Source organism: Ambystoma mexicanum, chromosome 8, assembly GCF_040938575.1.
Source record: "Ambystoma mexicanum isolate Mex_15411 chromosome 8, UKY_AmexF1_1, whole genome shotgun sequence".
Lineage (NCBI taxonomy): Eukaryota > Metazoa > Chordata > Amphibia > Caudata > Ambystomatidae > Ambystoma > Ambystoma mexicanum.
The window spans coordinates 581,587,818-581,605,574 of record NC_090929.1 but is presented as its reverse complement, the minus strand read 5'-3'; the positions used below and the strand labels follow the sequence as shown (position 1 = coordinate 581,605,574).

General features: G+C 43.9%; 1 protein-coding gene across 7 annotated transcripts in view; it reads left to right on the top strand.

Annotated features, from left to right (window-relative positions):
• The window catches only part of CHD5 (chromodomain helicase DNA binding protein 5), a 2,731,226-nt gene extending 2,714,374 nt beyond the window's left edge, over nt 1–16,852 (top strand). For all 7 annotated transcript variants that reach the window (XM_069610277.1, XM_069610279.1, XM_069610280.1 and 4 more), the window contains one exon: nt 8,472–16,852. In XM_069610277.1, the coding sequence (XP_069466378.1) occupies nt 8,472–8,566 (95 nt within the window). In that variant the 3' untranslated portion in view covers nt 8,567–16,852. The remainder of the gene's footprint in view (nt 1–8,471) is intronic.
• Nucleotides 16,853–17,757: the final 905 nt, after the last annotated feature.

The window sequence follows — 17,757 nt, the reverse complement described above, 5'->3', positions numbered from 1 at the left end:
GGGCAGAATTCTGTGGAGAGCCTTGGGAATCTGAAAGAAAAAGTTGGCAACTGGAGATCAGAGCCATTGTGGGTTCCCCTGGCTCCGGTTCCGGGCCGCCCCCCCCTTTTTGGAGGCAGTCACCAGGATGGGTTTGAACCAGGGGATTTTCTTGCTGTTGGTTCTGGGATGAGATGGTGGGCGGCGGTAGCTCAGTCTCCACATCTCCCCAGTCTGGATTTGCATCCCTAGGGACCCATTTTTCTTTGGGAGGAGTTCCCCCCTCTCTGAAGGAGAAGATCCTTTTCCCAGGATCCTCTGAGGATCCCTCTCCCTCAAATTGGAAGATCTGTACCTCCTCCTCAAACTGAGTCTGTTTGGGTCTTTTGTTTCTCCTACCCCCCCTCTGCTCCTTAGGAGGCAGACTTTCAGGGGCAAGAGATTTTGTTTCCGGTTCCTGGGTTTCCAGGGGCTGTTTACAAGTGAGGAAGGAAGCTTCAACCAAGGCTTTACACCCCCCCTTCTCCTTGTGCCTCCTCCCTGGGAACCGGTGAGTTATCGGGGTGCTGCCCCGTCATTGTTCTGGAGCACCAGGTCCAGAGTTGGGTGCGTTCTGCGCCGGCATGCCGATCTGGGGGTTCTGCTGAGCCCTCAGTATGTGACCCCGATCCCGCGCCATGTTTTGAACCTGGCGCTCTAACTGGGAAACCCGCTCAGGCTGATACAGGGCCCTGTTTTCTCCCCTGGGCTGATCCTGGGAAGGGTAGCTATCCCTTCTTTGGTAGTACCCCTGGTTGGGAAGATTTGGGTACCCCTCCACCCTTGGCCTCCCCTCTCCCGGATTAGGTTGTCTGGGCTCAGGGAATTGGGGAAAGAAGGATGGATGATTTTGGGGTTGGAAATTGGGTGGATACCTGGGGAAAATGTTCTGCCCAGGATTTGGAGAATTTCTGCCCTCCTGTGGGAAGTTGGGAGGGAAGTTCCCTGGGTTAGGTGCTTGGCTGGATCCCCCCCCTTGGGCTGGAGGAGTCCACACATAACCCAGGATGGGTCGATTTCCCTTGTAACGGGGACTTACATAGTCAGGAGAGCGAGGGTCCCCATTTGTGGGACTACCTCCTTGACTCCCTGTTTGTGACTGGCCCGAGGACCTTCTGGGCCTAGCATTATTAGGTGCAAGTAGGTTTTTAGGCCCCCCATCTCCAAATCCAAAACGGGGGTGACCTTTACCTCTGCCACCTTGGCAGGAGCAGGGGTGCTGTTGGCTTTGGGGTTTTTCTGGGCATTACTTTTGCTATCTACCGGTTTCTGCACCTCATAGATCCGGGTAGCCTGTTCAATGACCCAGTCTAAAGATCTTTTCTCATGAAAATCTCTCACGAGCTGGGTCATTATATATTTGGGCAAGGCATGGAAAAATGTATTGACAAATTCTCTGCTGTCTGTGCGCACCCTTCTGGTGGTCTGCGCAAAGGCACGTTTCAGTTCTTGCACAAATTCTTGTGGGGCCTGATCCTCCCCACATTGCAAATTGTAGGCTGCCTTGCGAGCCTCTTGAGGATTTCTATGAATGGAAAAATGTTTCAAGATGGCCGCCTTATAGGTGGACCATCTTAAATGATTTTGGTCCTCCAGCCCCGCAAAGAAACTGGAGTATTCCGGGGAGAAGGTCCACTTTACATATTGAATACAGCTTTGGCTGTCCTTCAAATGGAAAGTCTCCATCATTTGCTCAAACAACTCTAAGTGCTCCCAAACAGAGTACTTGGCGTTCTTATGATAAGGCGTGATGACACTCCTGATTGCCTTAATCTGTTTCAATGGGTCCTTAAGCAATGCCCTTTTTGCCTTATTGGCCTTTTTGGTTCGAGTAACCCTTGTCCATTCATCTTCTGACTCAGAGGCACTGCTCCCAGAGGTTCCCGTCTGTTCTTCCAGGTTTTCCCGGATTCTGCGAGCCTGGGAATGGCTGGCAGAATGTGGGGACCTGGTCTCCTGTGTCCTGTACCGCTCAGAGGAGTCTTCAGATCCCTCCTTGCTGCCAGGATTTGATGGGTACCCCCCCCCCACTGACCTAACTGGGCAGAGGTTTTCAGGATGCCCTTAATGGGCCTACTCTCCTGGGGTTCCCCATCAAATTGCACTGTGCTTGGGTGCCCATACCCGGATGCCCGCCCCTCCATTCCTGGGTTGGTACTGGCCTATGAGCCCCATGCTTCTGGCTGGATAGTAATCTGCCATCCCTGTGGCCCTGTGCTCATGTGCGCCAGGGGACATGGGGGTGACAGAGTCCAGGGACTGAGAGAGATAAAGGCCTCTGGTACTAGGGCTCCTGGGGTTATGCTCAGGAGTTTCTCTTTCCCAGCGAACCTCATCTCTATCCGCCCCTGCTCCCTGTTGCAATGCAAGAGCCTGCGCCTTCAGTTCCTCAGTTAAGGCCTTACTAGACTCTATCAGTCTCTCCTGCATCGCTACCTGTTGTTGGAGCCTATCATTGTGCTGGCAGAGAGCCTCATTCTCCCTCTGCGTTTCCTGATTGGTCCTGGAGCACTGGGCCAGTCTTTGCTGCAGGAGGGTTACCTCCTGAGCTGTGTCCCTATTGGCCTGCTCCTTTCTTGCCAGGGCATCCTCCACCTTCCTGGTGTGCTCTAACAAGTTATGGTGTTCTTTTTGGAGGTCACCCAGCCCCTGGAGGGCCAGGTGATTTTCTTCCATTTTTCTTCTTAAGTGGCAGACTTCCTGGCCTAAGGTATCCCTTTCCTGACTAAGAGCCTGCATCTGTGCCGCCAGGTCGTCCCTTTGCCTTTGGAAGGCACCAGCTTTCTGGCGCTCCTGGTCAAACTCTGCCTGGGTATCCAGGTCTTTCAAAATCAGTTTATTGCTCTCTGCCTTCTCCCTATCTAGGTGGCTTTGCAGGGTGACTACCTGCTCAGCACATGCCCTATTGAAGTCTAACTGTTGCTCCAGCTTTTTCTGGCTCTGCAGTAGGGAGTCCAAACCTTCTTGGTACTCCTTCTGCAAGGCCAGAAATCTGGTATCCTGGTCAGCCTTTTCCTTTTGCAGGATGTCCATATCCCTCTTTATTTTAATGATGTGCTGTCTACTCTCATTTTCTGACTCCTGGCTCCCCTGCAGCCTCTGCTCAGAAGAGACCAGGTCAGATTGGACCTTCTCTAACGCCATCTGTCGCTTATTCGCCAGATCTTGGCTTTCAGTACATTTATCCTGCATGTCTCCCATATATAGGTACAGGTATGCCGCTATCCTAACCATCTTGTCTTGTTCATCCTTAGCTTTAGGAGCCATGTATAGTTCACTCAGGGCAACATGTAGGGGACCCTGATCTCCCCATATAGTTACAGATCAGAGTTTTAAACACAAGCCCAAAATGCTTTTATATGTGCTGGCAATGAAGTGAAAAATATACTAAAATGCTTTTAATTCCCTCTAGGAGGTTCAAGGTGAGTGAAATCAAGTTAATATTAGTCCAGGCTCACTTTAGCAAGGATCTAGGAGTAATTGGTAGGTTAAACGAATTTTTGGCAAATGAAAGCAAGAAAACTGCTGTTTTCACACGTTGAGAAATTTGCAAATCGCTGCAAAATTCGCGAGTGCGTCTTTCGCGATTACGGCAAAAATAGGGGTTAGGAATGCGGTTCTAGGCTTGTAGGAAAGCCACGATTCTAAGCGTTCTGAGGAAAGTTACTGCAAGTCTCTAGCACAAACGGTCACGGAGATATGAGCGATTAAATAAAGGTCGTTTTTCAGATTTGAAATTTTAAAGTTCAAAAAGACAAGTGCAGCTTGCAACTAGAAAATGACAAGTGACAGCTTTACAAATGACAGGTGACAGTTAGGAGACAGTTCTACTTAGATTAAAATAGGATTGAATTATATTATTTTAACTAAGAGATTGGTTCTGCACAGTCTGCTAGGTACTCACAATATATTTTTTTGAAATAGATGGGCCTCGCCACGGATCTGGTCAGGTTTTGGACTGGACTCCGGTCTCGGTCTCGGCACTTCACAGTGATCTGGGTCAGCTCTGCTCTGCTGGTCTGGGTTTCTGGTTCTGGATATTGATAGATTTGAAGTCTGGATCTTTCTGCACAGCTTTCTCTAGAGATTGATGGAGGTAAAGTATGGATTTTCCAGCAGAGCGTCCCGCAGCAAATGGATTTGAAGGTCCCTATCCGTCCTGTCTGTCTGCTTTTATGTGTTTTGAAAATGGGTGTGTGTGCAACATCACTAGGCTCTACCCCTCTCCACTTATCATTGGCCAAGCTTTCATTTCTCCCCTGATTGGGGGAGCTAAGTTGTGTCAGAGTGATGTCATTTTACAGCCTGCAGAAAGTCCACTCCTCCTGTCAACTTGCACACAAATCTAGATTTGAACCAAATACATATTTGCAGAGGTACATATTGTTTTAAAATTACACGCACCCATCACATATCACAGGAGGTATACCCTGTCCAAATCTGCTCTTCCTGAGAGCTTGCATTCAGAAATGGCAATATTTTGCACTTTTTAACTGGTTTGCAATACCGGACATTACCCCAAATCTACACACATGTGCGCAAGGAGTATGGACATTAGTTGATGAAGTGTCAGATTTTTCACATGCACACATTTTGAGTAATATCCTCTTTTCCGCTAAAACCCCCCTGAACATACCACCGGGTCCTAACACGTCTTAAAATGTGGGCAGAAAAATCACAAGAATTATGGTGTCATTTAAATAATTTTCACAAGTCCGTACTATGAGTTATTCATCTTTTTAGAGTTATGTTCTGGCCCCAAAGGGGTGTGGTTTCCCCCCAGCACAAGGTTGAATTTCTGGTTTTTCCAGTTCTGCCAAGCCAGCTTGCTCTCACAGGCAGTGCCCCTCCCCTGTCCTTCCAGGAGGAAGCTCCATTTACGACTCCCGCCAATAAAACATTTGCCTGAGTCAGGACAGGGCTTTGTTCAGAGCTCCTGTATTCTGTGGGGGGCTCCCCTTAATTCAATTATCAGAGAGATGGCATATCCTTAGTGTGGCCAGCAAAAGGCAGATAGGCCTGGGAACACAGCTGTGACTCAAGTTTCACTCCTGATGGGGGGTAGTTGCCAGGCAAAATTGGAATCTCTTTAAGCCAGTTTTTAGCTACATGTCATTTCTGTTCCCCAGTTTTCTGCATTCAAATAAAACTAAACATTTTTACATATGCAGCTAGAATGCTGATTCTAAGTTTAAAACTATGACATTGAAACAATTGAAACCTATGTGACACTCAAAAGTAGGTCACTCAGTCAATTTAAACATTTAGATTTTTAGTGTCTTTCAGTCCAAATTTACTTAAACTGCTGAAATCCACAGCTCAGCCAGTCTTGTTATAAACCTTCAAGTCACTTCAGAATATAACTTTACATTGGATCCACCTCTCAGTAAGTCTTTCTTTGGCCTGCTTTGGGTTCATTTATTCAGTTTTATACAAAAAGTAAAATCTGGTGTTGTTTTAAAACGCCGGCTTTTGGATAGTGGTGAGTACTGGTACTGCACCCCTTTTTGGGATTTAAGAAAATGAATTCCCAACAGTTATGGGTTTGCTTTTGGCAATCAGCATTGCCACTCCCAATGGTTTCAGACTACTGTGTGGGTAGTCCAATGGTGGTTTTAGGCAGTGTCCTTCTGTGCCCATAACATCGGCAAAAATGAGTGGCAGCCTATTCTTCATGCATTTCCCTGTGCATTTTCTGGGAAGCTCTGGCCATCATGATGTTTTCCATGTCAGTACTGCACAGTTTTGAGGTAGGGCTTGGATGCGTGGATAAATGGAAATTCTATCACTACCCTTAAAAACATCAACATCCCCTTGCCTGAGTCCCCAAGATAGACTCATTTCCATTTTGCTCCACTGATATCTTACTAAATTCTAAGGCAGACAGCTTGCAACTATATCTCAAAAACATTGGAGGACCGAGGAGACTTAGAGCAATTGCCAGTTGCATAAATGGTAAATAGAAGTCATCTGAAATTGGTAGTGTCTCTAAGCGCAGAAACTCAATTTGAAAAGAAGAAAGAACAACAGTACTGGGTCACTGAGTCCCTGCAAGCCTTTGGCTGAAAAGTCCACAAACCCTGGATATTTTGGGTGCTCTGCTCCCTTCACTGCACACGAGCAAAGAATCCACTGTGATCTCTGCCGTGTGATATGGGAATGGTAGAGACCAGCAATGACCACTGGCATTGTAAAAATAGCGGCCATCATTCACATATTGATTTCCATGGATTTCCACTGTTTTCCGAGAGGTGCAGGAATACCAGGCAAAATAGGTGAAAATCATATGATTCCCCAAGAATCGGTTTACCTATCCCTCAATTAATAAGGAGTCCCTACACTGATGAAGGGATCTCGCTAAGGTGGCAGGATCCCGGCCTACACTAATTGAAATATGCAAATGCAAAGAAAATCTGTGAAATCTTATTTTGCATGGATCTTATCCGCATGGGCACTGATCAGAATGAGGCACTTCGTATTAAAATCCATAGTGGTGTTCCTCCCTTCCCCAAGTACTGAACTGTTATTATCCTACTGTATATATGTGACTTGGGGCCCGATTAATAGAAAAAGTGCATACACCCCGCAAAGTACGCTGCTCGTAACACCACTTTGCACGTACCTGTGCGCAAACGCATGTAATGCGCGTTCAGCATTTCATGGAATTCCAACTGCAAAATAACCCTAGATGCAAGTAGCGGCCGGAACGCCCACAATACACCCTCACGCAAAGCAGAGCCAGCCACATATAGCAATCTTTGCACAGTCCCTATACCTGCCATCATGCACCCTGTCAATACTGCAGGCTGTCCCCCTGCAATCAAGCCAGCACCCCAGTGACACTGCATACAGTCCCACGTAACTCCGAACTGCACCCCAAAAATATGCGTTTCATGTCACGTTACTCAAGCCGGGCCCCGGTGAATCCGCGCGCGAACCCCCTTAAATGACGGCTGCACCCTGTTAATCTTCATACGTGCACCCCTAACTTAAACCGGCACCTCAACTATGTTCCTTCACCCCTAAATTGCTACAGGAACCCTACCTCTGCGTGTTGGATCCTATGCGCACAGTGCTCTGAGCCTCCTAACATGTGGCAGTGAGTCTGCAAGGTTTGCGAGTAACTTTTCCCGGTTGTAGGTCAACTGGTCGAATCTAAATAGTCGACAGGACAAATGGTCGACACCAAAACGTCGACAGGTAAAATGGTGGAATTTTTTTTTTTTCTCATTTTTTTTTTGGGGGGAGTCCCCCCAATCCCCTTTTTTTTGCTAAAAACCCCTTTTATCCCTAAACGAAAACCTAAAAAAATATATATAACTGAAAAGAAAATTCGATCATTTGTCCTGTCGACCAAATTGTGTCGACCATTTGTCTGTCGACCATTTGTCTGTCGACCATTTGACTAGACACCACTTTTCCCAACGTGGGGTTACACATTGGGTTGCATTAATTTAGGTTGGTGTGCGCTTGAGTGGGCGTGCGATTGATTACACTGTGTGGCCAGTCCCTCAACACGCCCACGTTCTTCCTCATTTTGCTGGGAAAATGGGGAATATGCATGTCCCGCCCCTATTTCTCTGCAAAGGCCCGTCCCACACTTTGCATAGGGTCTGCGCGCAGAGGTGACAGCCACGCAGAGTCCGCACAAGGTCCTGGAAATGCATGCAAAGTCTATTCCATGAATCGACAGAAGGAGTTCTGCAAGCTGATTAGTGCGCAAAGTCACTTTTCAGCACACAGAAAATTCTGTAAATTAGGCCTTTGGTCTCATGTTTCATGTACATGTTTATCTTCCAATGTGTCCTATGTTTCAATGTTTCAATTTTGCCCTCCATTTTTATCATACTGTTCTTGTTTCTGTCTCTTATCTTTACTTGTTTTTGTTGCCTGTGTTTCTCTATATGCCTTTCATTGTTCTCTCCCTGCCTCTATTTTCTTCTTTTAGTTCTCTTAATTTTCTATCTCACTTGAATCGAAAGATGCAGGAAGTTTATATGTACTCTCTTCCGCAAATTCAGGGTGGTTCATATTTTACCCATACCATTACCACTGAGAAGTACCTTTTTTTTTTGTTTACCGCAAATGGGCTTCTCTTTTCATCAAAGCAGTGCAGCATGAGATCTTTTTTGGCCAATTTGAATTGCATGCTCGAAATCTGCTAACAGACCAATTCGAGCTTGAATGCCCCTGCTGCCCAGGACTATCTGACGCCATCCTGGCACACGACATCGATCTGGTTGGGGTAACTTGTACAGCAACAGAGCAGAGATATGTCCCGTGCCCCCAACCTTGGGCCCTGGCAGAACCCTTGTACTCAGGGCGGGGCTGGGTCTTAAAGGAGCAGATCCTAATTTGTACAGCCATGACTAAGCAGTTTTTTTTACATTTTCGGGCGCCAATAGAAAGGCTAGAAACCAATAAATAATAATAAGGCTGTTTTGTTGTTACAGCATCTTCGAATGCAAAGGTAGCCGATCCGCCGAGAAACGCTACAGTCCTGGATCGCCAAAGGAAGCCAAATGATGTCATCTGTGTTGAAGATTAACTCTCAGCCCGAAGGAAGCTGTGACTCAAAACGGCTATTTTCATATTTAAAGTGTTCTTCAAAAGTCATCTAAATGAACTTCTTGTTGGAAGGGATTTTATTTCCTTGTACATGTTTTGCACTTTCTTATTGAAGACTTGAACAGTTTGTCTTGGGAAACCATGATGGAATCTGAGGGATTTTAAATAACAGTATTTATGTTTTTGCTTTTATCCATGTGCAGACTATCGGAATGAACGCAGAATTCTCAGAAACCTCGTCCCAAATGCTAGAATCAGTGCTTACGTCATTTTATCAAATACAAATATTCAGTTTTATGTCCAATTTTGTGTTTGAGTATACTGCATGTGCACTTTAGGTCCTCAAAAAAGTTCAAGAAATTCCTTCCCAGATTGTTGTTACACCAGTCCGAATGCGACTTAATAGCCCTTTTCAAAGTACTATGCCATCTAACTATGTGCCCACCTCCAGGACTACAATGTTCTCATACATGGTATGGCAATAACGTACATTGGTTCAACGTCTAATCATCTGGTCAGTAATGCTGGTTGAACTTTATTTTCTGAAAAGCAAAATTGTTGATTTTAGATGGACCATGTTCTTCATAGTTAATCAGACCTACATGTGCTGGGCATTCGCCATTCACAGATATGGGATTATTCTGCATGTGTTTTCATTAGTTCCGTATTTGAACCATCCATCACTTTTCACAGATTTTTTGGATATAGTGCAAAAGTGTGTTATTCTGGTCATGAATTGCAAATGACCTTGAGGAATTAAATGATCCACGACAATCTCAAAACACCAGACGCCATCCACGTTCGACAAAACAAAATGCCATATGATGGCCAAATGCTAGAAAAAGCAGTTTTTGTTACTTAATACGCCATTCACTGGAGGAAAAGGAACCCAGTTCTACTACCAAGAATATGTATGACAACACTCATCCCAGTTTCGGGGGCCGATTCTGATGTTGGTCTTCAAGCAGCACGAACAGGTGCCAAATCACATCTCAGCAACATTGTCTTGTGCATCTATTCTGAGGGAATCATGGACGTCTGCGCAGAATGTGTGCTAATCAGCTGTAATGAAATGCTGAAAAGTGCCAAAAGTGATTTAACATTGTCATTTGTATAATTTCTTATTTTCCAAGAAAAACAGCACCATTTTTGTTATAGTATTTTTCACCACATTGGCTACCTACCGAAAATGGTGGTGTGTCACTTGCAAATATGGTGACTATGCAACTGCCATACAGCCTTTTGCAAAATGTCCAAAAATGCCCCTTTCACCTGAAAACATGGTGCCACTGTGTCCTTGAACCACTGTACGGACCTTCCAAATTGACAACAAGCATTGGCAAAGCCAACAATTTTGGCTTTTGTGTAGTCTTTGGATAGGCATTTACCAACACTGCCGTAATTGTGCTTCCTGGCATTAAGAAGGGAAAAACTGCAAGATGGTAACATAACCTGGGCATACGATGGTAGTGCCTGGCAAATACCAATACAAAAGGCAACAATGGTGCCTTTGTGAATGTTTGTTTTTAACAGGATTTCATTGCAAGAAATAGTTTAATCAAGTGGCTGAGGGCACACGTCGTTATGTCATTTATATTACAGTAGTAGCGCATTTACAGGCGCAATTAAGCCATTAACTCTCAATAGGCTGCTTAGAAATAATACTGGGAGGCCAAAGTTTGATGTTACTGTTTGATACAGTTAACTTTAAGAGATTCCATGAGAATGTGTCTTGGGTGTGGAGGGGCAAGTAGTGGGTGGCAACGGCCATAGGGATTAGCATGCCCATGGGCAGTCAATGAGTGGGAAAATAACCAAACAACATGTAAAAAATGTGTGCTCCTCCAAACATGCCATACTCCATTGCAATCGTTTATGGAGTTGATAGCCAAAACTAAAAACATATTAAGAGTGCAAACTACCTATTACAGCTGTAGTTCTCAATTATCGTCACCAACCTTGGTAATTTAAATGTATTACACGTGCAGTGAGTAAGCAGAAGGCCGGAAAGTTTTAAGTACGAATACTTAAGAAACTAGGAACATTTCCAAGCCACATCAGAAAAACAGAAAATATTTCAAATCAGTGACTAAAAGTCCTAAGGCACAAGTAAGGAAAGTGCTGTTAGATCAGGCAACAACACTTTTCTGTTTCAGCGACAACATCAGCATTGTTCCTCTAGATGAACAAAAGAAATATTTTGTGATACCATGAGGAACCTTTTGTCAGGTACGCTTGCATGTACAAACTTTAATCAGTAATGGTGACAAGAACAACCGCATTTAAAATGGTCCCTCTATTGCATGCACTTAAACGTGCAGTTATAAGCGTTTCTTTCACTGGCCGAGAAGTGCTTTCTGATTTTGTATTTCAGCGTTTGCTGCAGCTTGAAAAGAATAAAGCACCATCAGCAAATTAGGGTTGTGGAAACTAGAAAAGTAAGGAAAAATAACACAAAAAACACAATTTCCATAAAGCCGTCCTTCCTCTATGTGTGAAAGTATTCTTGAGCAGAGGCCCCCTTCAGGAATCTAAATGGAAGAATAGAACATGCGCTATTGAGAGATGCCCAAATAAGCATAGGCAAATGATAGCTTGGTTACATTTTAGACTTGTAATAACTTATTAAACTACATATTACCGATTATCATATTATAAATATTCAATTTCCATAGTTCTTATAATCAATTTAAGCCATACCAGTATGTTGTGAACTAGCTAGGTAGGGCAACGGACATCTTTTATCATAGGACTAAAGTATGCTCCAATCTGCACAAAATCTGAATGTGTGCCTTCAACTAAAAGTTGTGTGACCTCGGCCACAGAACTCCCCAGTAGCTTTCATATCTGAATGACGTATTTTCTAGGATACATTAGAGACCATATGATCAAGTCTAATCGTCAGCTATTAAGGTGTTGGATATTGCAGGCAGCATCTTAGTGAAATTCGGGAAGTGACCCATCAACACAAGGCTAAGCAGGTCCTTTATACTAATTTCAAGATTGGCTCCTTGATTGGTAGCGCTGATGCTCAAAGTAACCTGCACCCTTACCATAGAAGAGATAACCTTTTGAGCTTGAGACAATAGCCCAACCATGTAAGTACAGAGCTTCTTAAAGTGCTCTGCAATTAATATATACATACCCGATTGCCCTTACACTACAGAATTTTGTAAAACTTTCCCTTCAGCGGACCAGTGCTTTCATGTTGCCCGACCCTGTTTTAAATGTATTCATAGGCGTTTCTGAGATATCAAGGTTACTTACAACCTTTTTGTGAAGCGTTTCGCGAGTTTTGGTTGTGGAGGCCTAGGGTTTGCATGGTGGGCCTGGCCTTAAGAACAAAAACACAAACACTGTTTCTGAGGCTATTTTTTTACCTTGGGGAAATACCTCTTGTTTGAAAATGTCTTTTCAATGTGTGCTGATATTATACTTAATTAAAACACCTGCACTGGGTGTAGCAAATGAAGTGCTAAATCGCATTTATGTATTATGCTCCAGTGATGCTAAATTGCACACAGCAATATGGCACGGGGTGGTCATAAATTACGCCTGGTGAAATTGACTGCCTTTCATGTCCATTTATGTTATGTTAACTTGCTTTTATCACCACCATAGTAGTTTCAGAGTACCTCACCTTGTCCGTGTTGGCAAACAGTGCCCTCCCCAACAGGGGTCTACAGACCATGGTCTGCTGGAGGAAAGAAAATGAGCCAGGGGAAGTAAATGAGCCAGGGGAAGTAAAGAAGATAAGAAAGCTGGAAATTGATGCTACAAACTCACGGAGGGAGGTGTGCAACGGTCAGTTCTATCAGGTGGGCCCTAGTTCTTTATTTCTGAGTAGGCATTTAAAACACAAAATCCCCTATAACAAGGAGATCATTTCAGCCAGTCCAAGTTGCCCCCATTAAGCGCAACAATTTGCCAGGCAATTTACTACGTCTAGCGCAAAAATAAGAGAAAGATACAATTCAAAGCAACAATCTTAATTTGCACACGACAGTGCAGTTTATGTTACAATGGAATAGGGGTGGTATTACCTAAACATCTCTAATACCAGGCAAATTAGCACCAGATGATTTCACACCAGTGAAGGGAAGTTTATAATGACAAGCTCATTAACGGACCGATGTAAAAATCACATTTGCACTACTGACCAGTTGGTCTGTGCGAATTTCTAATGCAAAATTGCTCGCCAATGGGGGAAATTATGTAATCAGACCGCGGGCGCCACTTAAGATGATCTTTTATCTGCTTAAATTCCCATAATTGGCAATGACCTGTCCTAAAGGCTGAATAAGTATGCCGACAGGCTGTATGAAACAAAGAGCAATCGAACAATGTTGTGCCCTGTCTCACATAACACGAGAATTATGTGGTGAGGAATATGTCCTTGGGGATACAGTGGACACCTCATTGCCAGTAGAGATTTGTTCTATCAACTGACTAGTTGGTTTTGTGTTTATGCGGGGGAGTAAAGAACACGCTGGGTGCATTTAATTTTTGAAGCAGTATAAGTTAAGTGACCATAACTCGCCTGAAACTACTGATGTGCTAAAACATTTCTGTAATGCAGGGACAGGCAACCTTACACTCCCCAAATGGTTGGCATATAGCACCTATCATAATGGCATGTGTGGTGAATACTTTGATGTCAGCTTAGTGTGTGTTTTTCTGTATAGATTTATCTAGCTTTCCTCTATGGCAAGGCAAACTGTCTTTTATCTTAACATCATTCCAGAGGTGCCATTGCTGCCAGGCCCGTTCTGTGGGGCACCACAAGCAAAACGACACAGCCAAAAGTTGCAGAGAAAGGCAATATTGGTTCTCGACTAAAGAAAGTAGAGGAGGCTTATTAACTTAACAACTTTTTATTAAGAGGAATAACAACTCAGATGTACAAATGATTCTATGTAAATAAGAACAATCAACACATTTTTATACTCAATGACCGGAGCTCATGCACGCTCTGCGGAACAGCAGAAGAGCCAGCAGCACTCGTTGGAGATGTAGGGAGGCTGGGAAGAGTGGTGAATGTTGAAGTGACATAGATAGGTCTACAGAAAGGAATGGAAACTTTTGGAGTGGACGAGAACCATCATACAAAAGCTAACCCACCGTTTATGGGACCAATGGGCTTGGGTAGGGAGTAGCTTGGCTGATGTGGTGCCCACAGAAATTCTTCATACATTTTTTTACTGTATTAAGATTGGCTAACTGATCTATTTCATCTCACGCTTCAATGTTTTATTTTTATTTTTATAAAAGTGCTTTCGTCTGCTGGAAATCTATGCCGAATAGGGACAACTGCAGACAAACTCCGTTTCTCACAGCTGGTGCAGCAGAGCAGGGTTATTTTTCTTGTAGGCAGTAATCAGTTCAGTTCTCACTATGTGTCACAAGAGACCAGATGTGTGCAAAGTTTCCCACAGACGAGGCTCCCTGATTCCTGGACAGCTAGTGAGAGCACGGCCTGAATAGGAGAAAAGTAGGAAGGAGTAAAGCTGACTGCCCGATCTCAAAGCTACAAAAGAAACAGGCAACAACATAGTAGGTGTGCAAAAACAGTGCGAGAAAGTAATAGCTGTTGAGAAAAGTGTTGTACCCCGTAAGGAAACTCGAGGGCAGAAGACCTACTATATTGTAAATTGTGAATATAGGGTTCCAGATCTGTGGAAGGGAAGGAATTCCCAAAAAGTCTCAAAGTGCCCGATGGCACAGGGACATAAATGTCCAAGTCCACAAGAGGTGACCCGCCGATGGCACAGTTGACAAGAGTCTGAATTGAGGGGTCGAGAGGAGGGCAAATGTCCAAGGAATACGGAGAGAAGAGGAACATGAGGAATCACGGGCAAAAAGTTTCAAAGCAGAGGGCTGCAGACTCAGGTCGGGGGTCGAACAGGGAAATATCTGAGTATTCAAATATAATAAGGATATTGCAGCAGTAGAGCAGACTATGAGCGATGCAAGGACCAGTACCTGTGCTTCCACACAAACAATGTGCTCTAAAGGACCGCAGCCATTAGGGAACAACAGGCTGGGAAGAAGAGTGGGAGCACAAGAGCAATAGTGCAGGCAAGTAACTCTAAGGTTCTCCACACTGGTCAACAATAAGATAACAGTGGAGCAAACAAGGCAGTTAATGAAGAAGGCAGAGTTCAACCCAGAATTATGAGTTAAGAAGGGCAAATCTAGGCATGAGGTCAGTAGCAAGATCAGAGGTTATAAGCCAAGTAAATATTCAACATCAAGCGGTCCAATGGCTACACTGTGACACACATTGTGGAGCACATGGGAGCCTCACTTTTGGGTTTAAGAGTTGGCATTTACAATTCCTGGGACTAATGGGCAGTCTAGTTCAGTCCCTGACATCCTCTAAAGGAGAGTAAAAGGAGGCCATGTGGAGGAGCCCACCCCCAAGCCACCATTAGCAGCATCCTATGGATTACGATTCCACTGTTCAAGGGTTCCGCTGAAGTAAATGGCGATGCTAGGATAATGATAAGTTATTTATATAACGCCTTTATCCAAAGCGCTTTACAGAGCACATATTTACACGCAACCGAAATTGGTACTCATTTATCGACCTCGGAAGGATGAAAGGCTGAGTTGGACTTGCCGGGATTCGAACCTGCGCCCTGCAGATCACACTCAGATCGCAGCAGCGAGCGCTCAATCCGCTGAGCTATCTTACCGGCGTCTTCCTAGGAGACTGTCCTGTGATAATAAGGAATGATGCCACCCTATTCCTAATGCTAACTTTCCTGCTTTGTTATTTTTCATCCATTTTCATTGTCTAGAGGTCCTGTTAAGTGCCATGGCACGGACTGGATGCAAAACTACACCAATCCACAAACCAATCAACTAATCTAGCAGAGCAGGCAGGCATTTAAACATGCAGATTCTGCGTGTAGTAGTAGATTGAAATGGGGAACTTGCTCAGATAGAATTTGAAATGGCATGTTCACCAACATCCTGACACTATATTGGTATGTATGCCTAGCAGTGACTTTCTGCATTATGGAACTGGTAAGCTAATACAGAGACTCAAAGGGCAAAGTGTTCAAGTTGCTTTCAAAACCTCTTGAGGTTCCACCTTTCCTTAGTAAACGTATAGCAAGTTCGAAAGGACCATTATTCACTAAAACTGTGCAAATGTGTGCATTTTTCATTTAGTTCATGAAAGATCACCGCTGGGAAATGGTTTCATTCACCAACAGAGACTGGAGCAGTGGATGGATTCATATAATTCTGTATAGTGATGGATTCATTTTTTTATCTATGGCAACCATAGGTTATTTTATGCTCCTTTACCTCCCGAACTGTGATTGTGCAATAATAGAGTCCATGTTCTTGCTGGCAGATGAAGCACTGTTGTTACTTTCTTTGTGCACAGCTTTCGTACACTGTAAATTCTTTATCAGTATTCCGTATTGCCTACGTGAATGTGGAGGATCAGAATGGTATAATTCTGGCAGATCACAGCAAACATGCCTAAAACTAATTTCTCCATGTCCGAAATCTTAAACTAATGTTGCCAATGTAATAACTGAATGCATCTGAAAAAGTGGATTACTACACTAATTTAAGAGTAGAATAGGCCATTTCCATTAGCAAGCCATGACTGTCACAGAGCCATCTAAAAGTCGCCCCAGGAAATTCACCTTCAGTTCAAAACCACAAAGAGAAACACTATGGCCCTTATTCACAGAGTGTTTTCCAATCAGGATTTGCCATTATATAACGCTTCTGTGAATTAGGCCCTATACGTATGCAGCTATTAAATGCAATATTTGCATTCTTGCTCTGTATGAGATACATCTCATTGTCTTCATTTGAACAGTTTTGCAGCCCTATGTCGTTGATGTATCACGCTCAAGCAGAATAACAAAATGTTCAGTAAGAAGAAGATTGCAAATCTGCTATGTCCATATGTAAGCTTTGAACATGAATAATGTCCCATTCTTTCAGGGAGAAAGAGACCTTACAGTGTACAGGGCTTAAAAACATGCCCACCATAAGAGTGGGTGTCATCACATGTGTGCATTCAGAAGTCAGAATTCGAGTAAATTAGAGCATTGGGACTTTGCCTCGAATTGGCACCTCTGTGCTGCTTCTGCAAGCACAGACTTTAATGCACCAGTGCCTGAGGTTTTCTGGAGACTGTGTCGAACACAATTACATTTACTTTGTATTCTGTGTGTATTCGTTTTATTGTTTTGTGTTTTAATAAATCCTTTCAAAAAGGGGAAATGAGACAAAACATATGTGAGTTTCCTTTTTTGTAGCAAAAGTGAAATGCATAGAATTGCATTAACATTGTGGACGACCAAAAAAGAGCGCAGGCCTTGAGCATATATGACTGCGTTCAGCTTGCCTTTCACCGACTCAGGTTAAAAAAGCCAGCAGAGGTTGTGAAGTTGGGTCTTCTTTTCCGGATGGCTGATCCTTGAAGAAGAGTAACTCATATGCAAAGGGAGGTGCGGACATTGTCACACCAGAGAGTATGGCTCCAGGGCAATCCCAGCCTTGAAAAGACACATAAGTACCTACGATTCATACATGAGAAGAAGGACAGAGATAAAGAGATATCAGAGCGTCTTCCTGCATGTCTCAAAGTTCTTGCCTCCAATAGTTAACATATCGTTAAGGAATATATCTTCCACTGCAACCAGGGAAGAGACAGATCACTTGAAGTTGAGAGAAAACTATGGTCCTGTTTAACTATGCCCTCTCATACAAGAATGTGACGAGCAAAGTGCTTGTTGCAAGAAGTGTCTGTGAACAGGTCCCCTGATTCAGAGAGAAGACCTTCATGGAGGAGGGTGGGCCTCAAGTGCAAGTGTTTCAAAGTCTGTCCCTGTTGCATACACCACTGTAAAAGGACCATCGCCTGAAATTATGTTATTACTTGTGAACCCTGATTATGGTGGTGGAAAAGTGCAAAACGATTATGTGCAATCATGCAATCACACCTTGCCATATAATTACGTCCACACAAATTGTGTACTTACACTCACTGTCTGCCTTATAGTTTCCTGCATGCAATTTGTCTTTTTGTGATCTCATTATGACAACATTAGAATGTGATGGTGTCAAGTGGAACTCTGGTGATTAAGTGTTGGGTAGGCAGTTGGTTCAGTAGGGTGGCTTCTGAGAAGCTCCAGA